We start from the raw sequence: 22668 nt of genomic DNA, 5'->3' as shown, positions 1-22668 counted from the left end.
GATAAACCCTTTAACCAGAAAACCTTATGGGAATAACTTGATGAATAGAATGACCCTTTTATTCTATTCTATAGGTCCTTAATTGAATCTCTAATCCTTAGGAGATTAACAACAACCATAATGAGAATAAAAAAACTGAAAGTGATCACTTTATTTATATGCATATGTCAAAAAGAGTTTAACAATCTCATCCTCATTACATATTCGGAATATAATCCCGGTGCTAGCCCTTTAGTAAGAGGATCAGTGATCATCCCTTTGGTACCAATATTGACAATATGCACTAAATGATTCTCCGTCCTTTCTTTAACAACAAAATACTTTAATTCCATATGCTTGCATGATGTAGTACTTTTGTTGTTGTTCGAAAAGGACACCACAGCTTCATTATCACAGTAGACCTTTAGTGGCTTCCCAATGGAATCGACCACCTTTAACTGTGATATGAAGTTCTTTAACCATATAGCCTGTGATGTAGTCTCGTACAATGCTATGAATTCTGCCTCCATGGTGTGGGCAGCAGTGGTCGTCTGTTTTCCACTCCTCCAAGAGATCGCTCCCTCAGCAAGTAAGAAGACGTACCCAGTAGTAGACTTTCTACTATCAAGGCATCCTCCTAAATCCGCATCTGAGTAGCCAATGACCTTGAGGTGATCAACTTTATGATACGTTAACATATAGTCTTTTGTCCCTTGCAAATACCACAAGACTTTCTTGGCAGCCTTCCAATGGGGTAAACCTGGATTAGACTGAAATCTGCCAAGTACCCCTACTGCAAAAGAAATATCTGGTCAAGAACATGTCTGCGCGTACTACAAGCTGCCAACAACTGATGCATATGGATAAACACTCATCTTTGCTTTGTCAATATTGTTTTGTGGACAATCCTTTAGGCTTAGCTTATCACCTTTTGATATGGGTGTAGAACTTGGAGAACAACTCTTCATCCCATATCGCTTTAACACCTTTTCTATATAGGATCTTTGGGAGAGGCCTAGAAAACTTTTTGCTCGGTCTCGACGAATCTCAATGCCAAGAACGTAAGCAGCCTCACCCATATCTTTCATATCAAAATGTGATGCAAGAAACTGTCTAGTCTCTGAAAGCAACTTTATATCGTTGGTTGCAAGTAAGATGTCATCCACATACAACATCAATATAATGAACTTACTCCCACTTTCCTTAAGGTATATACATTGATCAATAATGTTTTCTGTAAACCCGAAAGTCACAATGACTTGGGAAAATTTAATATACCACTGTCGGGAGGCTTGTCTAAGTCCATATATTGATTTGTTAAGCTTGCAAACCAAACGATCATTTTCAGAGAAACCAAGAGGTTGTTCCATGTATACCTCTTCATTCAGATCCCCGTTGAGGAACACTATTTTTACATCCATCTGATGTAGCTCTAAGTCATAATGAGCTACGAGGGCCAGAATAATCCTCATTGACTCTTTAGTTGAGATAGGAGAAAATGTCTCATTATAGTCAATGCCCTCCATTTGGATGAATCCTTTAGCAACCAATCTTGCTTTATGTCTCTCTATATTACCTTTGGAGTCTTTCTTGGTCTTAAAAACCCATTTACACCTTACGGGCTTTACTCCTTTAGGTAACGCGACAAGATCCCACACTTGATTTTTAGCCATAGAGTTTAACTCTTCTTTCATGGCTTCTATCTAGTGTGAAGATTGTTTGCTTTCAACAACTTTCATAAAAATCAACGGGTCACCATCCATATCTATGAAATCACCAGGCTTCTGAAGGTACACCACATAATCAGGATGTATGGCAGATCTCCTAATCCTTGTGGATCTCCAAACAGGTCGTTCTTCAGGCTCAGATTGAACCTGATCATCCTGTTCGTGCTCTTCTGCATTGTCCACAATAGGTTCACTTTGGATTTGTGCATTAACAATCGAATGATCAACCACACCATCATTAGGAATAACAATGTGGTATCTTTTAATGTTTTCCTTAACAGGTGACGAAACTGGATCCTGTACTTCCTCAAAACCAAGGCTTTGAAGTGCACTTAATCCTACTGAACCATCTTCTAGGAATTTATCTTTATCTGTTTCAACAATCTGTGGTGAATGAGATGGGCAATAAAATCTGTATCCTTTTGATCTTTCTGGATAACCAATGAAATATCCACTGGTTGTTCTTGGATCAAAGACTTTAATGTGGGGGTTATACAGTTTAGCCTCTGCAGGACATCCCCATATGTGCATATAAGACAGTGATGTTTTTCTACCTGTTCACAGCTCGTAAGGAGTTTTAGACACAGATTTCATAGGAACCTTATTCAAAATATGCACAGTTGTCCTTAAGGCTTCACCACACAACTTTATGGGAAGTGTTGAATAATTCAACATGGCCGTGACCATTTCTTTAAGCGTACGATTTCTCCTTTCAGCTACATCATTCTGATAGGCACTACCAGGCATGGTATATTGAGGCACAATGCCTTTCTCTTTAAGAAATCACGTTAATGGTCTTTCCCTTTGCCCCATCTCAGTAAACCTACCATAATATTCGTCACTTCTATCAGACCTGACTATCTTAATAACCTTATCGGTTTGTTTCTCTACTTATTTCTTAAATTTTTTAAACATCTGAAAAACATCAGTTTTTTCAAAAATCAAGTAGAGATACATATACCGAGAATAGTCATTAATAAAGGTGACAAAATATTTTTCGCCTGTGTAACAAGGAGAAAACGGTCCACATACATCAGTATGGACTATTTCTAATATCTCACTACTGCGTTTGACACCCTCTTTATATGTGTTTGTATGCTTAGCCATTATGCAATCAACACATGGGTCATTGTCAGTAAAATCCAGAGATTGCAAGATCCCTTCATTTATAAGTTTCTTTATTCTCTTTTCAGATATATGACCCAACCTTCGATGCCAAAGCATGTAAGATTTATCATTCGTCATGCTATGTTTATTTCCAACCAATGCGTATTCAGAAGTCAAAGACTCCTGAGTTTGTATCTTCACATTCAATCTATATAAACCATCATAAACTGATGCAGAACCAATTTCAATTGAATTTCTGAATATGAATAATTTGGAATTTTCAAACTTAAAACAATATCCAAATTTATCCAACTTTGAAATTGAAATTAAGTTTCTACTATACGCTGAAATATAAAAGACATCATGAAGATCTAAAACTACGCTCGTATCTAGAGTAATCATGCAGGTTCCAACACCCTTCACATGTGAACACATCTTGTTTCCCGAATAGATGCTTTTCTCATGCATTGTTGGTTCCCTTCTGCTCAGAAATAGCTGTAAATAGTTGGAAATATGAACAGTAGCACCATAATCAATCCACCAGTTATTTTCAAGAATTTGTAATAAATTACATTCATGAGAAACTAATGACAAATTACCTCTCTTTTCCAACCATTTCTTGTGTTTTATGCAATCTGCCTTTATGTGTCCCTTCTTCTTGCAAAAGAAATACTTTATGGGAGCAGAGTAGGATTGCTTGTCTTGGGATGACTTATCCCCAGTTGGCTTCTTCCTAGCATTTCTCTTAAATGCATTTTTCCTTGGTCCTACCTTGGATGTATGAGAAGCCATATGTGCACTCTGCACCTTCTCACCTTCCAACCTCTCTTCTTCTTCAACACACTTGGACATAAGTTCATTAAATGTTCATTCATCATTATGTGTGTTGTACGAGATTTTGAAAGGTTTGTATTTCAAAGGTAAGGATGTTAGGACTAAATGCACTAGGAAAGAATCAGAGATGGTGAACTTCATGTCATTTAGCTGAGATGCTATGTTTCTCATCTCCAAAATGTGTTGGCGAATGTTTCTCCCTCTAGTATATTTCATAGATATCAGTTTTGACATCAGGGTACTAGCTCTGGCCTTGTTTGAACTCACAAATTGTGCCTCAATGGCATTCATGAATTCTCTCACTGTTCTGCATTGTGGGATAGCACTTCGAATGTTCTTAGCTACTTTAGATTGCAAAAGCAATAAGCTAAGCCTATTCGAGCGCTCCCACTTCTCAAAAGCAATCTTTTGATCAGCAGTACTCTGATCAGTGAGGGCAGCAGGTTCATCTATCCTTAGGGACAGATCTAGATCCATATACCCTAATGCAAAATGAACAATTTCTTTCTAATCACTAAAATTAGATCCATCTAGAAAAGGTATAGAGCTAGAGCCATCTAAAATCACAGAACTAGAAACTGCATGACAAAAGATACATATCAGGAAGTATTCATACGAGACTAAAACTTTAGTGAAAAAAGCAAAATAATAAAAGGCCCTTGATATGCTTCTTTCCAGGCGAGTGAAGGGGGTCATCAGAGTCATACTTTGGCACTTCGCCTACCGACCATATTCGGTAAAATTAAGGTTCTTGTGAAGTTAGACCATCAACACAAGGTACCTTTGGATACTCATGTGTGATGTATCTTGACACATTTACCTTATTCTACCCTACTTAAATTCCAAACACGATAAAACTACCTTTGGGTCGTTTATCGTTTCATGAATATAAGTACAACATTAATATTGACTAAAACCATATGATAGTACAACATTTTGACAACATATGTGTATTTAGTCACTTTGGTGACATGAATCCACTAAGTTATCTAACTATCCTTAATGCCAATATTATATATATAAAATAATATCTTAAAATAGTCCTTAAACTGAATGGACCAGACATATGACCTTTGAAATGATTCCAAAATTGAATGAACATGTCATATGTTTCACGAACCGGTCTTAAAGCACTCTGAACCGGTCTGAAACAGCCCCGAACCGGTCATCCAAGGGTCTGAACCGGTTCTGAACCTTATGAACCAGGTCAAGTATGAACAAAAGTTCATAAAAACCCTATAACCGTATGCAAAAATCCCTGTATTTTCTTATATTTAATAAAACAAGGTCTTAGCATCTCGGAACCGGTGAGAAACTGGAAGGAACCGGCCAAAAACGACTCCGAATCGGTCCCGAAAAGGGACTGAGTCAGTCCCTGATCCGGTTCAGGCCAAATAGTGCCTGGACCCTTCTGGATCTGGGTCAGACCCAACTGTAACCGAATCCGGGTCAGACACAGAATTATCTGGATCCGGGCTGGACCCAGTTCTGGCCGGATCCGGGTCGGACCCGATACTGGCCGGATCCGGGTCAGACCCGGGGTTATCTTGATCCGGGTTAGACCCGGGGTTATCTGGATCCGGTTCAGACCCGGTAAAGACCTGGATCCGGGTCTAATCCAATTTTACTGGATCCGGGTCAGACCCAGTTAATACCTCGATCCGGGTCAGACCTGGTACAAACCGGATCCGGGTAGGACCCGGTATTTACCTTATCCGAGTTGGACCCGGTACTTACCGGATCCTTAAAAAAATGGATCCCGTTAAAAACGTGAAATACGAAATAGGGTTTTCAAAACCCTATTTCGCAGTTTCACTCACCGCATTTGCAGAGGGCGATGGCCGCCGCCACCTGCCGGCGACCAACGCCGCCGCCTGCCGACGATGCCACCTGCCGACTACCAAACGCCGCCATTCCTGATGGCGTTTTTCCTTCAGCGAAAGCAACCGCCAGCGAGAACTGATGTCGCAGAAGCTTTTTCAGGAATCTGGTGACTCAAAAGTCGTCGGTAACGTTTCCAACAGTCTTTTTAATGGCGGATGAGGAATGAAACGCCGACGGTGTCCTCGCCGACAGAAAACCCCCAAAACAGAGGTAACAGTTTTTTTTAATCAGTTTGTCGCCCAACAGTGACAGTCGCCGGTGCCGGCGACAGGCATCGGTGACCAGCAGCAGCGTCACCCCACAGTGACCTGCTTTGCTGGTCGACCCAGAGCACACCCCGCAGCGGAAGCGGGTGTGGCCCATAACCCAATGTTGTGAACTGTTGGGGGTTTTCCGGCAAAGCCTTAATCGGCATCCCCTGTGTGGCAGTGGCCCTGCGTAAAAAAACAGAAAAGCAGAGCGCGCGTACCTGATGCTGCCATTGATGGAGCTGTTGTGCTTGCCGGAGAGGGTCGATCTTCAACTCAGCCGGTCTGCAGCCACCACGAGCACAGGCCTCCGTATGCAGACGGTGAATCGATCTCTTCCCTCTTAAAGTTTCTGTATTTGCGCTCTTCTTAAAGGGTCGCTCATGAAACCCTTTTATAAGGCACAAAATGGGAACGGTTGAATAACTGTTCCCTCTGATTTCAATGCAGGTTTAACGGAAGGGAGCACACTCATGGGGAGCGTTACCCACATCGTGGGTACACCACCAACGTGGTGGTTAATCCCAACATATAGGAGTAGCATAACAGTTTTCTTTTTTTTTTGCGAGTCGTTGATTTAATTTGCATCAACTTTTTATTCATAAAGCACGTAGAAAAGAAACTGTTGAACGAATATAGTCATACAACTTGAACATTATGCCTTTTCTAAACTTTATTATTTATTTTCTAGTTTTCAAAAAAACTAGGTTTTTCAATCTGTCATGCAAACGGGGCCTTAGTTTGTCTATATTTTTTTCGCTTCAAATGAAGTCTTGGGTAGAAAGTCCAAGTTTTGGTTTTTGATCTTCTTCGTTCCGGTGCAACATTTGTTCTCGAAGGTCTTCGTTTTGCTTGTAGAAGCAAAGTACGGACTTAAAGTATATGCTAGCTAGCCTCGACCACTTACAAAATGAACTTTCAGCTCAAGATCCATTCAGACCGTAATGCACAAGCTAACCAAGCAGCCGAATGCGGGTCCATCATGTTACCTCAACTACATACATTATGGATCATTTAAGATCTATGTGAGATCCGTTTGATGGAGTATAGTGATTATTTTCGTATTTTTGATAAATATGAGGGAGCATTCTGGATAATTGGCTAGTCGTTTGGGATCCGAGTAAAAGTAGTTGGATTAAATGCATTATGGGAGGGTCAAAGGAATCTGTGGAATAATAAAATCCAAGGGGGCTTGGACTTTGGCTCACAAACGTTCTGAAAAAGCCACAAAATGACAATCCACTTCCAGTCCGTGTTTGACCCAAATTGGATTGACATCCAAATTCTTGCAGGAAGGCTCGGTGAAGATTCTCCTTTGTCATAAAATATATATATATATTCCAGTCTGTGTTAGGCCGGAAAACCAGGCTGGGTTCAAGAGAGGGTTGGAGTCTGGACTTTTCATGGAACTGGAGATAGAAAATGAGGAGTTTGAGGGGCTGTTTGGCTGACAGAAAAAACAACGTTTTGGGAGCTATTTTTTCCCAAAACTTCGTTTTGTACGTGTTTGGCTGACATACTATTGAAAAAAAAACTCTTGTTTTGAAAGCGCTGATTTGTGGGCTAAAATTAAGTTTTTGAAAAACAGCTCAGACCCGTTTTTTTCAAAAGCCATTTTTTTTTTGAAAGGCAAGCTGGGGTTAGGAGGCAGACCCCTACCAGTTATACAACAATACCGTTGGGATTTAAACTTGCAACGTCCCAACAAAAGGTAACGTGCACTAGCTGCTCCTACCAGACAAGCGGAGCCCCCCGTTGGCACTTGATAAAAAATACACATTTATCGTCGGGGCTCCTATTGTGTCCGCTTCAGAACCCCACACCGAGCCACCCTCTCATGTTCCTCTGTTCTTCCATTCCTCATCGTTGTGGTTGTGCTTCCGTCAGAAGTCTCTCGGAGGAGCGCTAGAAGATGTGGTGGAAACGCACAAAAACGGTAGTGACTGTGGTGGATGTTGCAGGAATTCACAGGGACGGTGGTGTCCGTAGTGGACGTGGCCAAAATGGCACAAAGACAGTAGTGGTTGTGGTGGAAATGGACTGAGACGATGGTGGCTGTGGCAGCTGTGGCGGATTGCACAGGTATGGTAGTGGTTCTGGTAATTGTGATGGAAAGACATAGGGATGGTGGTGGGTATGGGGATGCAGAAATGGGTGGCTGGCGGTGGTGGTGAAGGGCGGTAGATGGGAGAGAGTCTGTAGGAAGAAAAGGGGATTTGGTTGAGTACGTGGGGCCTCACGTGCCAAAAAACCATTGATTTCAATATCCGGTTTATACAAGAACAAGTACAGGATGAGAACACAAAAGTAGACCTCGGTAGCAGATGATGGGTGGACAGCTGTCTTTTGGTGTCCTACTCTTTGTTGCCACCGGACCGATCTTTCTTCTGCCCGCCAAGAATGCGGGATATTTGCAAACCTCTACTGAAGGCCTGGTTGAAGAGCATACGTGTTTGGAACTCCGAGACGAATGGAAACCAAGCCAGGACCGCGATGGGCATGAAGAGGAGCAACCCCATGATGATCTCGTATCCACGAGCAAGGTTGCGGACCGATCCCCAAAACCCTGCTCTATGTATAGGCTGTTTGAGTGCTTGAGCAATCTGAGAAACAAAAAAAAAAGCACGAGGAAATGCAGTTAAGAGGCCAGAACAGACTAAAAAACAATGATCCTAATGCAAGGAACCTGGCAGAATGGTGGATTGCGATAAGCTGATACGTGATAAAGGACTTGAATGCTTCAGACCTGATCCGATTGGAAACAGAAAACGATTTAAACTAATCGGAGAGGTCCAAATCACTGATGTTTGCTGGGACACGACTCCAAGTTTGCTGACTTTCAACTTATTCAACACATGTCCCAGCTTCACAGATATACAGCTCTCGAGTCCCATTCTGTAGATGAATTAGCTTTTCTGCAGTTAGAATGAAAGATTTTCTTTCAGTAAGAAATTTAGAATACAAACCAGTAGGATCCCCCATCCAGTTGGCATAAAGGCTAGGATGCACAAAATGATGTCTAGTATTGTCATATGCGCAACTGCAATCAGAACGATGAGAACGGATAAAAAGGTTAGGAAGATGAGGCACTTGATCAGCCGAAACACAAGCTGAAATTCGGCACTGAATTTCCGTCGCCCAACAGAGACAGTCTGCAAAATAAAATGGAAAAACATAAACTGATTATAAATAGAAGCTATAATGCTTGCTCCTGCTTATTCCTGAGCTGCTGGAAAACACCAGAGCTTTCTCATCTAGGTCCAGCCATCTAGGCACATTTGCTTGATAGTTGAGGAGAATGCTCTTCTAAGAATAAAAACTCTAAATGAAATGTTAGGCAATTTCTGGCTTCAGTTGAAAGTAAGATGGTATGATGATCGGTACCTTCATTACTAGCAGGACCCCGATGATCACAACCCAAGAGAAGGCATATACCTGCAAGGGGAATTTTTTTATTGCTCAAGTGATAAATAGAGTCTATGATAACATAGTAAAGGAACATAGATACATTATAGTTTTAAATACACTTACCAGAACATCTTTTGTTTTCTTTGTTAGGTTCAAATGATAAACAAGCCCATACTGGTAGAGAAAGAAACGCAGTGCCAAAACAACTTCAACAACAGTTCCACGAATGCCAGAAGATCTGAGATGTGACTGTTCATCCTCCCACCACGATTCCCAGCTCTTTTCTGGGGGCACTCCAATCCCACCACGGTTATTAATCCACTTGTTCCAATCGGTCCAGTCATCCACGATTTTCTGCCACTCAAATCCAGAGGGGTTAAAGAGGAAAGGACCAAAGAGCCACGTGCCAACCATAAACCACATGGAAACAGTGATCAATATATATGCAACACTATTCCGGTACGAATTGCCAAATATACTGTAAACAACCAACAGAATCATTAGCTCAATCCCCTTGACAAAATGACTACGTGAGTACAATCTGTAGTTGTCAGCAAACTTAGCATGAAAGACAACAAAACTACGACCGGTACCACGATACTTTGCACCTCCATGAAGCAATGTACGTCCATAATAATGGGTCTTTGTCCCTAGAGAAAATGTGAAAAATACAGAAGCCAGTTGCAATTGCATAAGAATAAATTCACTCAATGCAGTTCGAAATCCCTTCTCTAAGCCGATCTCCATCATCATTGGGAGCGACATCAAGAACCCAAGCTGCACAAATGACTGTGAAGCAAGTGCCACTTGAAGTGGTTCATTATTCTGAACAGCTGCTTCTGCATACAATGCTCTTTCAACTCCACTAAGAACCAGATAGAGACGACCATACAAGAAAATATACACTGTAAGAACAGTTATCTGCAAGAACCAAAAGCAAATAAGTTCATTACATAGGTTTAGAAAACAAAATGAACAAATGCAGGTCTATGACAGTCGTACCAATGTGCTGAAGTAGAAGCCCACAGTCGTGTAGTAGCATGACAGCATACGGAAGAAATCAAAACGATGACCAAGACGGTATATGTCCCGACTTAAAGTCTGCTCGCCATTGCCATTAGCAATCTTTGCTTCAAACAATGAGATCTGATTTAGGCCCACATCCCTCCCTTTTCCAACCTGCATATATTCATGGTGTGTAACATTGCCAGCTCGAAGTGTTGAATTAAAGCCTGCCAAATTGTTTAGCAAACAGATCTTATAACTGTATACTTTGAGCATAATGGTCACATTCCAAGACAGACAAAGACGGAACATACCTGCAAAAATATCCTCACTTAAATTGATAACCTTAGAAGCTTTACTGACACCTCCTCTTGTGAGATGAAACAATCTATCAAACACATCTGGATGACCATAGTGGAAGCGCACCCTTAACAGACAAAAAAGAAAAATTATTAATCAACAAAAGAGATTCTGCATGAGAAAAGAGGGGAGTATGACAAATAAAAAACAAGGTTATGTGAAATTTAGGCCTTATTTGGATCTGTTTTTATTTATTTTTTACATAAATAAATTAAAGCACATTTTATAAAGAAGAATCTTGCTTATATTTTTATTTAAGTGAATGTTTGGAAGACATTTTATTTAAACTAGAATGAATAAGAAAAAGAGATCAACATTAGTGTTAGTGGTGGTGGTGGGATGGTGTATCATGGAGTTGATAATGGAAGAGGCAATGGTGGTGGTGGTGAGGTGGTGATTGTGAGGAGGTGGATGTGGTGGAGAAGTGGCGGTAGTGATGGTGGTGATGGTGGTGGAGTGGAAGAAAATAAGTAGTGAAAAAAAAAGTAGGTCCTTTCCTGGTTTTTTAAAAAGAAGGTGATTTCTCGTCAAATTTATAAAAACTCATTAAAAAAATAAAAAAGATCCATACACCAAAACCAGCTATTTAAAATAAGTATAAATGGCATTGACTATTTATAAAGTCATCCAAACAGGGGGTTATAGTACCTAACAGCTCTTTCATATCACAATTATTTCAGGCTTGACATGAACATGTGGATAGTGCACACACAAGCATGGCTAAAAAACCTAATTTCCACTACGCCTGAATCAATAGCAACAAATCATAGACAGAGGCACAGGACACAAAACTACCCTAGGTCCATGATGGTAACAAGATACAAATTAGCAAAGTTTTCACAATCAAGAACCAAAAGGTGATCCAGATCTTCCTATTTATTGCCATATATTTCTAATATTTCAGCAGGAGCATGCCATGGATTTTAGTAGAGAGAGAGAGAGAGATGTCCCTTCAAAAGAAAGATATTGAGACCCCCAAGGCCCCAACTTACTTCAATGGGTTCGCCAGTAATCTTTGTCCAATTGTCACAAAACTATTCTCCTGACATGACATGAACCAAGCTAAAGATGAAACACTGCATCAAAAAAATCAAATGCCTGTCAGTAAAAAAACCATGAAATGCCTATAGGACTACTGCTCTAATTTTCTCATCCACCTTCCAGTAAAGATATGCTCTCTAAGCCCAAGTATTGTTGGTTTTCTCACACCATGATGTTTCTGAAGGAATTCCTCCAATAAGTTCCTCATCTTGAAGGCTTCTTCCATGTAATTATCCTGTAGTAAACATATTAACCAAGGCAATTACCACATGAGATCTAATAGGATGTCTCACTCCATCAAAGTCATCCGGTACCTGATTCATATCAATTGTCTGTAAACCTTCACCGCGAGTAAAAATAATGGCATGATTCTGATTTTCTGGCTTTCCTTCACCAAGAATAGCAGGTCCTGGAAGTTTAATTTTATAAATTACCTGCCACATACAGATCAAAAGTAAAGAAATAACCATGACTTGAAATAGGACGTCAAAACAAGCCAACTATAAAAGGATAAGAACGTTTTTGAGAGTGATAACGAGAAAACCATATTTTGATGCAACAAGCCAAACCTTTAAACAATACATGATGCCTGGAATAAATTTGAAAATATTGAATTAAAAAGAAAAATGGAGACAGAGTCAAGGGGATAGTGGTGCCAATGCAACCTGTCAATCATATCTCTGAAAAACATCACGACTATGCAGAAACAATACAAAATTGTATCAAATATCTAGCATAACTTTTACCATACCATAAATGAAAGAAAAATGTTAGCAGCATATGCTTCATCACCCACAAATATCTAGCTAAGCAACTCGAGAAGTTGAACTGAACCCCACAAAAATACAAAGACATGGCAAACAAAGATTAGACCCTATCAAGAAAGATGACAAAACACCAAATAATATTGCAAGGGAAGATGACATCCTGAGACCGAGTATACACTAGGGACACTAGAAAGTGCAGATAACAGTATCTTTTACAGTTTCCAAATATCACCCTGATTTTGTATAAATGGCCGTATGACACATATCTGTTGGGATAAACCACCGCGTTGGTGGTGGTTACCCACGATGTGGATAACCCTCCCCCACGGAAGATGTTCTTTCCGTTAAACCCGCACAGAATCAAAAGGGAACAGTTAAGCAAACCGTTCCCACTATGTGCCTATAAAGGGGTATCATGAGCGACCCCCTGATCACGGCAGATACAGAGGAAAAACAGGAGAGAAACAAGGGTCGTATCCCTTACCTTTCCATTCGGGAATTTTTCCATACGGGTGAGGGAACGGTGATCCTGCTCACCGACTGCATCCAGTGGCATGTGCTCGTGGAAGGCAGCAGTCTGGCTGAGGAGTGAAGCCTTTCTCTACTCCATCCACTACCAGCGGCTTCCCCTGCTCCGTTTGCCACCACCAGCCACCGATCTCGGTTCACCGATGGCTGCATCAGGTACGCCTTCCAGTTGGTTTTCTGTTTATGCGTAGGCTGAACCCAACAATGGGTTAAGGGCCCACGATTCCAGCTGCGCCTATGCTCGTCCGACCGGTCTTCTCCGCCGGACGGGGCTTCATCCGCTGCGCTTTCTCCCTTGCAGGGCGCTACTGGTCGGTCGCCAGGTTTGTCGTTGTCCATGGCCGACATTGTCTCCTTCTGCGGCGTACCGTGTAATACCCGTGAATTTTATCAAACAAATAAACTTGAGATTTAAATCGTTAAGCTGTTTCGAGGTTATTTTTTTATTGTTTATTCGTGATTGGATCTTAGATAACCTATTTGGATCTTCAATGTTGGATCCCTAATATCCTATATAGAACTCCGCTATTCCATTCGGATCTTAGATATCGGACCACGAACCTTAAATTGAATAGTTAATGATAGACGTTGGTCAAATGGATTGGATCCTCGAAGTTTAAATCAAATTTTAATGATAAAATTTCTATATTGGGTCTACAACACTTTAATGGGATTGGTATAGCCTAGGCGATATTCGGATCCATAACATTGCATTTGGATCTTCGACATCGGAACTTCAATATTAATCTGGATCCTTGTATGGAAACCGTAAGGACCAATGTATATTTAGTTGGATCCATAATAATTCATTTGGGATCCATAGTTCCAAATCATATAATTAAAACTTCAGATTTCTGGATCCAAATTTATTAAAAGGACTTACGAAGCACAATGGATCCTGGATCCATATTAAGTTATGTCAATTTTTGGTTAACGTAAACGGATCCATATTAACCTATGAAAGACCCACAAGATCGTATTGAAGAATAAACCAAATGTATTAAGAATATAATACTTTACCGCCTAAAAAGAGATCCAGATCCACGAACGGATCCGGATAAGTCGAATAAGGATCCATAAAGGAACCATATATATATATGTATATATATATATATAAATAAACATATCGCGTGGATCCATAGTTGGATCTATTTGGATCCGACCTTCGGATCCACTCCGTAAAGTTGTCACGGATCCACATCGCTTGAGGGACACGGATCCAACACGTGGTTGGATCCCGGGTCTCGGATTTGGACCCCGGCCCGCACCCTGCATAATGAAAAAAAAAAGAAAAAAAAAGAAAAAGGCAACCCGATATGGGTTGTCCGATAAAACAAAAAAAAAAAAAAGAAAAAAAAGAAAAGAAAAAGGAAAGTTAGGGTTCAGTGTGAACCCTAACTGATATCGCATGGGGAGGGGGTGGGCCGGAGAGCAGCCGCCGGGGGCGAGAGTATCGGCCTCCTCCATTTTCGGGAGGCCACCCTCCTACTAAAGAGGGATCCTGGACTCCTCTTCCATCCCTCTCTCGCTCCTCTCTACCTCCCGCACTCTTCCTCTCTCGTCATCGCTTTTGCCGCCAGCGACCTCCCTGCAACATTCTCCCCTGTTCGAGCTCGGGTAACATCGCCGCCACCTTCGCTTCTCCTTTTTCCGTCAGCACCACCCAACGACGACCCTCCTCTCGTTCCATTCCATTCTCACATTCGTCGGTGAGCAGGAGTTCGGCTGCACCCGGATTCACGGCAGAACGAGAGGGGAAATCAGCAAACAAGGTAGGTTTTACTGTGATTTCACATATCTACTGAGTTTTCAAGCATGTTTTGGATTTGCCGTAACTCCTAACTCGAAAAAAATTGGGGATTTGGGTTTGCCGTGAATTCCCAAATCAAAAATTTGGGATTTTGGGTAGGGTTTATTACGATTGTTGAGGGTGTATTTTGTTTCAAGTTGCGATGGTTTGTAATACACCCAACTCGAAAAGATTTTAAAGTTTTGGAGGGGTTTTCGTGTGGATTGCAACTACGGGCCTTTTCGTGTAAGGCAAATCGGTCAATACCCCTTTGTATGACTGATCAACATGGGATCAGGCAGAGTGAACACGGGTTTGACAGTTATGCCTTGGGTATTTCATGTAGAACATTAAGCATAAAGCGTTTTACTGCGAAAGGGGCCTGTTGAGAACATGTTTTAAATTCAGATCTGGGATTTTTTTTGAATCGTGTATATATTTATATATATTTAAGGGCACATATATTGTGAGAGGCGCAGTGGGAGAAGAGTTGATTTGTATTTGATAATTTTTCCTTCTATTATGAACTTCAAAAAGAAAAATAATGCATTTTTTCCATGTTAATTGATATCGAACGTTGTATTGCTGGTTACTGATTTTACTTGTAGCATGTCGTATATGAATTTTGTTTTCTTGAACATGTGTTATGTTGAGACTAAATTGTTTAGTTGTAATTTTCTTTAAAGGGATATGCAATATCATAAATCAGTCGAGTATGTACACAATTAGATTTGTTTCAAGTGTGTAAGCATAAACTGTTAGGTTGGAAAGATTCTTATGTTTTAGTAGTATCTGTGAGAGTTGCCTCAGAAATTATACTTTGAACTTAAGCTCTGCACTTCTTGTCAACATATAACCTGTATAGAAGTGGCGTTGAGCATTTGATGGAAGTGGGCTGAAGATAGTATACATAAAGTGAAAATTTACTTTGTAATTCTGCCAAGAATTTCTGTTAGATGCATATATTAACTTTCGTCACAGACTTCAATATAAGTTTGAGTAATAGTTTACTAGTCGAGTAGGTATATTTTCCATTGGATGTGTCAGTCGAGAGGTCTGAACTGAATTGACAAGGCACCCTTGGACATATGAAACTTCATCTGAGTCACCACGATGGATATTCGGTAATCCGTGTATAAATGTCAATTTCTGGTTGTAATATTAATTCCTGTACGAAGGAACACCTCTGTCTCACTGGTGAAGATCACATGTTAGATATCCATTACAAGATTCATTTACTTAATGTTGGGAGTGTTAAGCATCTCACGTGTCCAGCCGATATTTATGTCCAGGTTTGTATTCTGCAGTCGCACACACTCAGTTTCTGACACATTTTGCTGCACCTGCCGTCGCACACCCACAGATGTAAACATGTATTTCTATGGTGATCCTAACTGTGAATAAAACAAGCCTTTAATATAGTCTTCGGCACAAACTTTGAGAGCCCAACAGCCGCCGACCCTTTTGCTGGCTGTATATGCACGCTACCCTGGTAGCTAAATGTGGGTGATATTAGATACCTAAAAAAAACAGTGTTTTTAATTGCCATTAAGAATTGTAATTCGTTATGAGATTGTAGGTGGGCTTTCTACTTGTAGTTGGATATATGTGATGCGACCTATTTGTGAAACACTATGTTTTACACTTTAGTAATAAATCGAATTGTAACTTGATATAGAAATGGGTGTATGTGCAATTTGGTTTTATCTGAAATTTTTTTCATATAAACTGCTGACATTCAAATCTGGAAATGTCTGAGTTTTGACTGCTTTCTGTAGAAGAGCTATGAGACATATTAATGAAATGTCATTTATTGAAATTGTTTGTTGCATGCAATCAAGTTATGTGAATTGCTTTCCCTTGTCCATTGAGAATTCAAAATGAATGATAGGGAGTTTGGGAATCATGCCTAATTGGGCAATATGTATTGGGTACCTGATGCAGGTACTTTTGTTAATGAACGTGTACTCAATGTCAATAACATTGGTGAGAAAATTAAAGGTTAATTTCTGTGAGCCTGACTTGTTGAAAGATACCGGGGCATTTGTGTCTGATTGGTTTAAAAGTACCAAAGCATTTAGAATAATGATCATAATACTGATAAGAACTTAAATTTAATTCTTGTTGCTCGACTGGTTTAAAGGAACCAGAACACTTTGAGTGGGTTATGCAATCAATATGACAAAAGATGGGAACTGTTTTATACCCCTTGGTAAAATGACTAAGGTTGGGAATTCTACTGCTGTGGTAGTAGAATGAAGTTGGGGAAATGCCCTGTACTTCGAGAAATTTATTAAATGAAAAGATTAACCCACTCAGTTTCGGGCTTACCTTAGAGAGGGTAGGTGGTACAAAACTCCGGGGACGTGTTTAACTGTTTCGAGCTAAAGTGACTCGTTGGTCCCCAGTCCTCGGAGTTGGGGGACCCGGACTACCAATATGTCCTAGGTGGTAGCTCTTTGTTCTTCTGCAGAAGTTAAGAATGCATCCTGTTTTGGTTTTGCCCTTTGGGAGTTTCTCTCGGTCACTGGCCGCTCCCTTGGGATTTCAGTCACAGTTAGAATGTTCGGGTTAATAAAATAACTTTGAATAATATACCCCCAAACGCTCTCTTCTGTGATGGTTGTCTCGGCCCGTGTGTACCCGCGGGATAAGAAAAGATAAACATCAATTAGAACATTCTAAGTATCACAGTGAGTGGAGTTCTAGGGAGACATGTTTATACTCTTCCAGCATGGTCTGAGCTTGTGATGAAATGAAATACTGAAAGGTGTAAATATGAGATAATTGAATTCATATTGTGGTTGTTACATGACTGTTATGCATGTTGCTGCTGTTGCATAATCCGCTTTACTTGCTTATGTATATGTCTGTTATAGTTGTTGCATAGTCTGCTTCACTTTTAAGCATTCAATGGAATCAGTGGCCATGTTATATTTAAATGCTGCTAATGATATTACCTCATCCTGAAATGAATTATGTACTCCTGAAATGGTTGATTTGGTCTTGGTAGTGTTCATATATTCTAGCTAGAAACTTAAATTAACAATGCGCAGTAGTTTAATAATGTTCATATTCTCATGCTATGTTTTATTGTCCATAATTAAACAAATCCCTTGCATACTTGTTACTTAGTATATTTGTCAAATTTACAGTAATTCCTACTTAGACGTGGTAGTCTAATTCCAATCAATTTACTATTTTTCAGGTAAAGAATAGGGTTTATGAGCGGCTGCGGGGTGAGGCATCGGATCGAGATTTTTGGATTTATTGTTCCAGGAATCGCTTGAGTGTATTGTAATTTTTAACTGTTCATATCATTTAACACTATGATGATTTTCATTAATATTGAAATGAAATAAATGTCTTGGGTTTCTCTCCACCGTAATGTCTCGAAATGCTTAACCTTATTTTATTTCTTGTTTCCGCTGGAAAAAAAAAATCTTAAAAATTTGGGTTAAAAATTTCGGGGCGTTACATACCGGGCTGCCGGAGGTAGCGCCTCCCCACCGCCGACCGCAGATGGGTGGTGGAGGCTGCCGCCGGCGACCATTTGTTTGTCGAACTGCCGAACCTGCGGCGACGCTCGCTGAGAAAGGGAGAGAGAAAGAGAGGAAGCGGAGACGATTTGGGGGTTTTCGAAACCCTAAATCGTAAAGAGAGTATTTATACTTTCGGGTCGGGTCTGGACCCGGCCCTTACCCCCATTTGCATCAACCCATAAGAAATTAAATCGGGTCCAAGTTCGGATCTGGACCCTCCCCAACCGAACCGATCCATTAGGTAATCTGGATTGGATCCGAGATTTGGGTGGGGACCCAGTTCTGTAAAGATCCATGACCCGCAGGGATTTGGGTCTGGATGGGGTCTATAAGTGGATTTCATCCATATTACCCGATCCATAAAAGTCTTTTTGGATCAGATCTGGTTCTCGGGTAATGGATCCCAAATCCTTTTGACCCTGACCCGTTATGTTTTTGGATTCGGGACAAGTCTATGAGATCTGTTTTGGATTTATGGAATCCTAACTGATCCACTAAGTTCTTTTTGGATCAGGTTGCGGTTTAGACCCAGATCTGATGACTCGTACCGACCCATGATATCGATTCGGGTCGGATCCGGATACAGATCTTCGGGTCTCGTATCCCGAATCTGAAAATCACTCTCTGGATCGGATCCGGGTTAGCTAGATCTTCGGGTCTCATATCCCGAATCTGAAAATCACTCTCTGGATCGGATCCGGGTTAGCTAGATCCAATTCTTTCAGTGGCAGATCCAGAATCCAGTTAAAACCGAATTATACGGTTTTGGATCCGTCAGTCTGACAGAACCGGATCCGAATGATCTGTAACAGGGTCTGAACCGGTTCAGTCGGTTCGGCCTGTTTCTTAACCGATCCGGGTCTCTCTAAAACCGGTTCTCAGACAACTGAGATCGGTTCACTATAGCAGAGACTGGTTCAGAGTGTTACAGACCTGTTTTGGTATATTCTAAACCGATTCAGAGCTTGTTTTGACCGGTTCATCCAGTTCTAGAACCGGTTCGGGGTCTTTTGACTGGTTCATTCGGTTTTGAGACCAGTTTGGGGGTCTTTTTGACCGGTTCTTTGTGTTTTAAGACCGATTCAAGGGTTTATGTCACTGGTTCAGAGGTTTTATAGTCGGTTCATAAGGACTGAGAATCGATTCAATAAATTGGTGACCATTTCAAGCTTTTATTTCATCGATTTACCAATTTTTGATATGGATATGGGCATAAGCATTAAGTTACAACATGTTTAAGTGTTATTTTATTATTTTATAAATGTATTCAATAATGGCATTAAGGATAGTTAGATGATTTAGTGTATTCATGTCACCAAAGTGACTGAATACACGTATGTTATCGAAAAGTGTCAGTACTATCATACAGTTTTTAGCCAATATTAATGTTGTACTTGGATTCATGAAACGATAAATGACCCAAAGGTAGTTTTATCGTGTTTGAAATTTGAGTAGGGTAAAATAAGGTAAATGTGTCGAGATACATCGCACACGTGTATCCAAAAGTATTTTGTGTTGATGGTCTAACTTCACACAAACCTTAGTTTTATCAAATATGGTCGGTAGGCGAAGTAGTTTTGCGTGTTGGAGCTCTTACCAAAATAAGGCTTCAATTACCCCCTACACTCGCTTGGAAATAAACATTTTAAGGGTCTTTATTCATTTGCTTTTTCCATTAAGTTTTGTCTCATATGAATGCCTTTTTGATACATGTCTTTTGTCGTGCAGTTTCTACTCCTGTGATTTTATATGGCTCTAGTTGTATTCTCTTTCTAAATGGATCGAACTTAAGTGATTGGAAAGAGACTGTTCTATTTACATTAGGGTATATGGATTTAGATCTGACCCTAAGGATAGATGAACCCGCTGCCCTCACTAATCAAAGCATTGTTGATCAAAAGAGTGCTTTTGAGAAGTGGGAGCGCTCGAATAGACTTAGCATGTTGCTTCTGCAATCTAAGGTGGCTAAGAATATTCGAAGTGTCATCCTGCAGTGTAGGACAGTGAGAGAATTTATGTGCTATTGAAGCACAATTCGTGAGTTCAAACGAGGTCAGAGTCAGTACCCTGATATCAAAGCTCATATCTATGAAATATACTAGAGAGGGAAACATTCGCCAACACATTTTGGAGATGAGGTACATAGCGTCTCAGTTGAATGAAATGAAGCTGATCATTTCTGATTCTTTCCTAGTGCATTTAGTTCTAGCGTCCTTACCCTTAGAATACGGACCTTTCAAAATCTCTTATAACACACATAATGATGAATAAACGTTTAATGAACTTATGTCCAAGTGTGTTGAAGAAGAAAAGAGATTGAAATAAGAGAAGGTGCAGAGTGCACATATGACTTCTCATACACCCAAGATAGAACCGAAGAAGAATGCATTTAAGAGAAATGCTAGAAAAAAGTCAGTAGGGGATAAGACATCCCAAGGCAAGCAATCCAACTCTGCTCCCATAAAGTGTTTCTTTTGCAAGAAGTGGTTGGAAAAGAAAGGTAATTTGTCATTTATTTCTCATGAATGTAATTTCTTACAGATTCCTGAAAATAGCCGATGGATTGATTCTGGTGCTATTGTTCATATTTTCAACTGTCTACAGTTGTTTCTGAGCAAAAGAAAACCAACAATGCATGAGAAGAGCATCTATTCGATAAACAAGATGCGTTCGCATGTGAAGAGTGTTGGGACCTGCAGAATTACTTTAGATATAGGCGTAGATTTGGATCTTCATGATGTCTTTTATATTTCATCATATAGTAGAAACTTAATTTCAATTTCAAAATTAGATAAAATTGGATATTGTTTTAAGTTTGAAAATTCCAAATTGTTCATTTATAGAGATTCTGTTGAAATTGGTTCTGCATTAGTTTACGATGGTTTGTATAAATTGAACGTAAAGATCCAAACCCAAGAATCTTTGACTTCTGAATACGTATTGGTTGGGAATAAACGTAGCATGATTAATGATAAATCCTACATGCTTTGGCATCGAAGGTTGGGTCATATCTCTGAAAAGAGAATAAAGAGACTCGTAAATGAAGGGATCTTGAAATCTCTAGATTTTACCGACAATGACCCGTGTGTTGATTGCATAAAGGCTAAGCATACAAACACATAAAGATGGTGTCAAACGTAGTAGTGAGATATTGAAAATAGTCTATACATATGTACGTGAATCGTTTACCCCTGTTACACAGGCGATAAATATTTTGTCACCTTTATTGATGACTATTCACGGTATATATATATATATATATATCTACTTGATTTTTGAAAAATCTGATGTTTTTCAGATGTTTAAGGAATTTAAGAAAGAAGTAGAGAAACAAACCGATAAAGTTATTAAAATACTCAGGTCTGATAGATGTGGCAAATATTATGGTAGGTTTACTGAGATGGGACAAAGAAAAGGACCATTAGCGCGATTTTTAATAGAAGAAGGCATTGTGCCTCAGTATACCATGCCTGGTAGTGCCTACCAGAATGGTGTAGCTGAAAGCAGAAATCATACGCTTAAAGAAATGATCAGGTTGAATTATTCAACACTTCCCATAAAGTTGTGGGGTGAAGCCTTAAGAACAGTTATGCATATTTTGAATAAGGTACCTACAAAATTTGTGCCTAAAACTCCTTACGAGTTGTGGACAGGTAGGAAACCATCACCGTCTTATATGCACATATGGGAATGTCCTGTAGATGCTAAGTTACCCCCATATTAAAGTCTTTGATCTAAGAACAACCAGTGAATATTTCATTGGTTATCCAGAAAGATCAAAAGGATACAGGTTTTATTGTCCATCTCATTCACCACAGATTGTTGAAACGAATAAGGCAAAATTTCTTGAAGATGGTTCAGTAGGATTAAGTGCACTTCAAAACCTTGGTTTTAAAGAAGTACAGGATCCAGTTACATCACCTGTTAAGGAAAACACCGAGAGATATCACATTATTATTCTTAATTATGGTGTGGTTGATCACCTGACTGTTGATGCCCAAATCCAAAGTGAACCTATTGTGGACAATGCAGAAGAGCACGAACAGGATGATCAGGTTCAATCTGAGCCTGAGGAACGACCTGTTTGAAGATCCACAAGGATTAGGAGATCTGCCATACATCCTGATTATGTGGTGTACCTTCAGGAGCCTAGTGATTTCATAGATATAGATGATGACCTGTTGACTTTTATGGAAGCTGTTGAAAGCAAACAATCTTCGCACTGGATAAAAGCCATGAAAGAAGAGTTGGACTCTATGGCTAAGAATCAAGTGTGGGATCTTGTTGAGTCACCTAAAGGAGTAAAACTCATAGGGTGTAAATGGGTCTTTAAGACCAAAAGGGACTCCAAAGGTGACATAGAGAGACATAAGGCAAAATTGGTTGCTAAAGGGTTCACCCAGATGGAGGGCATTGACTATAATGAGACATTTTTTCCTGTCTCAACTA

At 40.0% G+C, this 22668-nt stretch overlaps 1 protein-coding gene across 1 annotated transcript in view; it reads right to left on the bottom strand.

Annotated features, from left to right (window-relative positions):
• Positions 1-8020: 8020 nt before the first annotated feature.
• LOC149832694 (callose synthase 3-like) overlaps positions 8021-22668 on the bottom strand; it is a 111864-nt gene continuing 97216 nt past the window's right edge. Inside the window, exons 35-43 of the mRNA XM_090014665.1 lie at positions 11908-12027; positions 11710-11828; positions 11545-11628; positions 10507-10619; positions 10190-10419; positions 9311-10108; positions 9164-9214; positions 8746-8931; positions 8021-8382 (exon numbers count right to left, since the gene is read on the bottom strand). Coding sequence (XP_089870791.1) covers positions 8134-8382; positions 8746-8931; positions 9164-9214; positions 9311-10108; positions 10190-10419; positions 10507-10619; positions 11545-11628; positions 11710-11828; positions 11908-12027 — 1950 coding nt within the window. The 3' untranslated portion in view covers positions 8021-8133. The remainder of the gene's footprint in view (positions 8383-8745; positions 8932-9163; positions 9215-9310; positions 10109-10189; positions 10420-10506; positions 10620-11544; positions 11629-11709; positions 11829-11907; positions 12028-22668) is intronic.

This window comes from Nuphar pumila, chromosome 7, assembly GCF_984573655.1.
Source record: "Nuphar pumila chromosome 7, dmNupPumi1.hap1.1, whole genome shotgun sequence".
Taxonomy (NCBI): Eukaryota; Viridiplantae; Streptophyta; class Magnoliopsida; order Nymphaeales; family Nymphaeaceae; genus Nuphar; species Nuphar pumila.
This window is presented reverse-complemented; position numbering and strand designations above follow the sequence as displayed.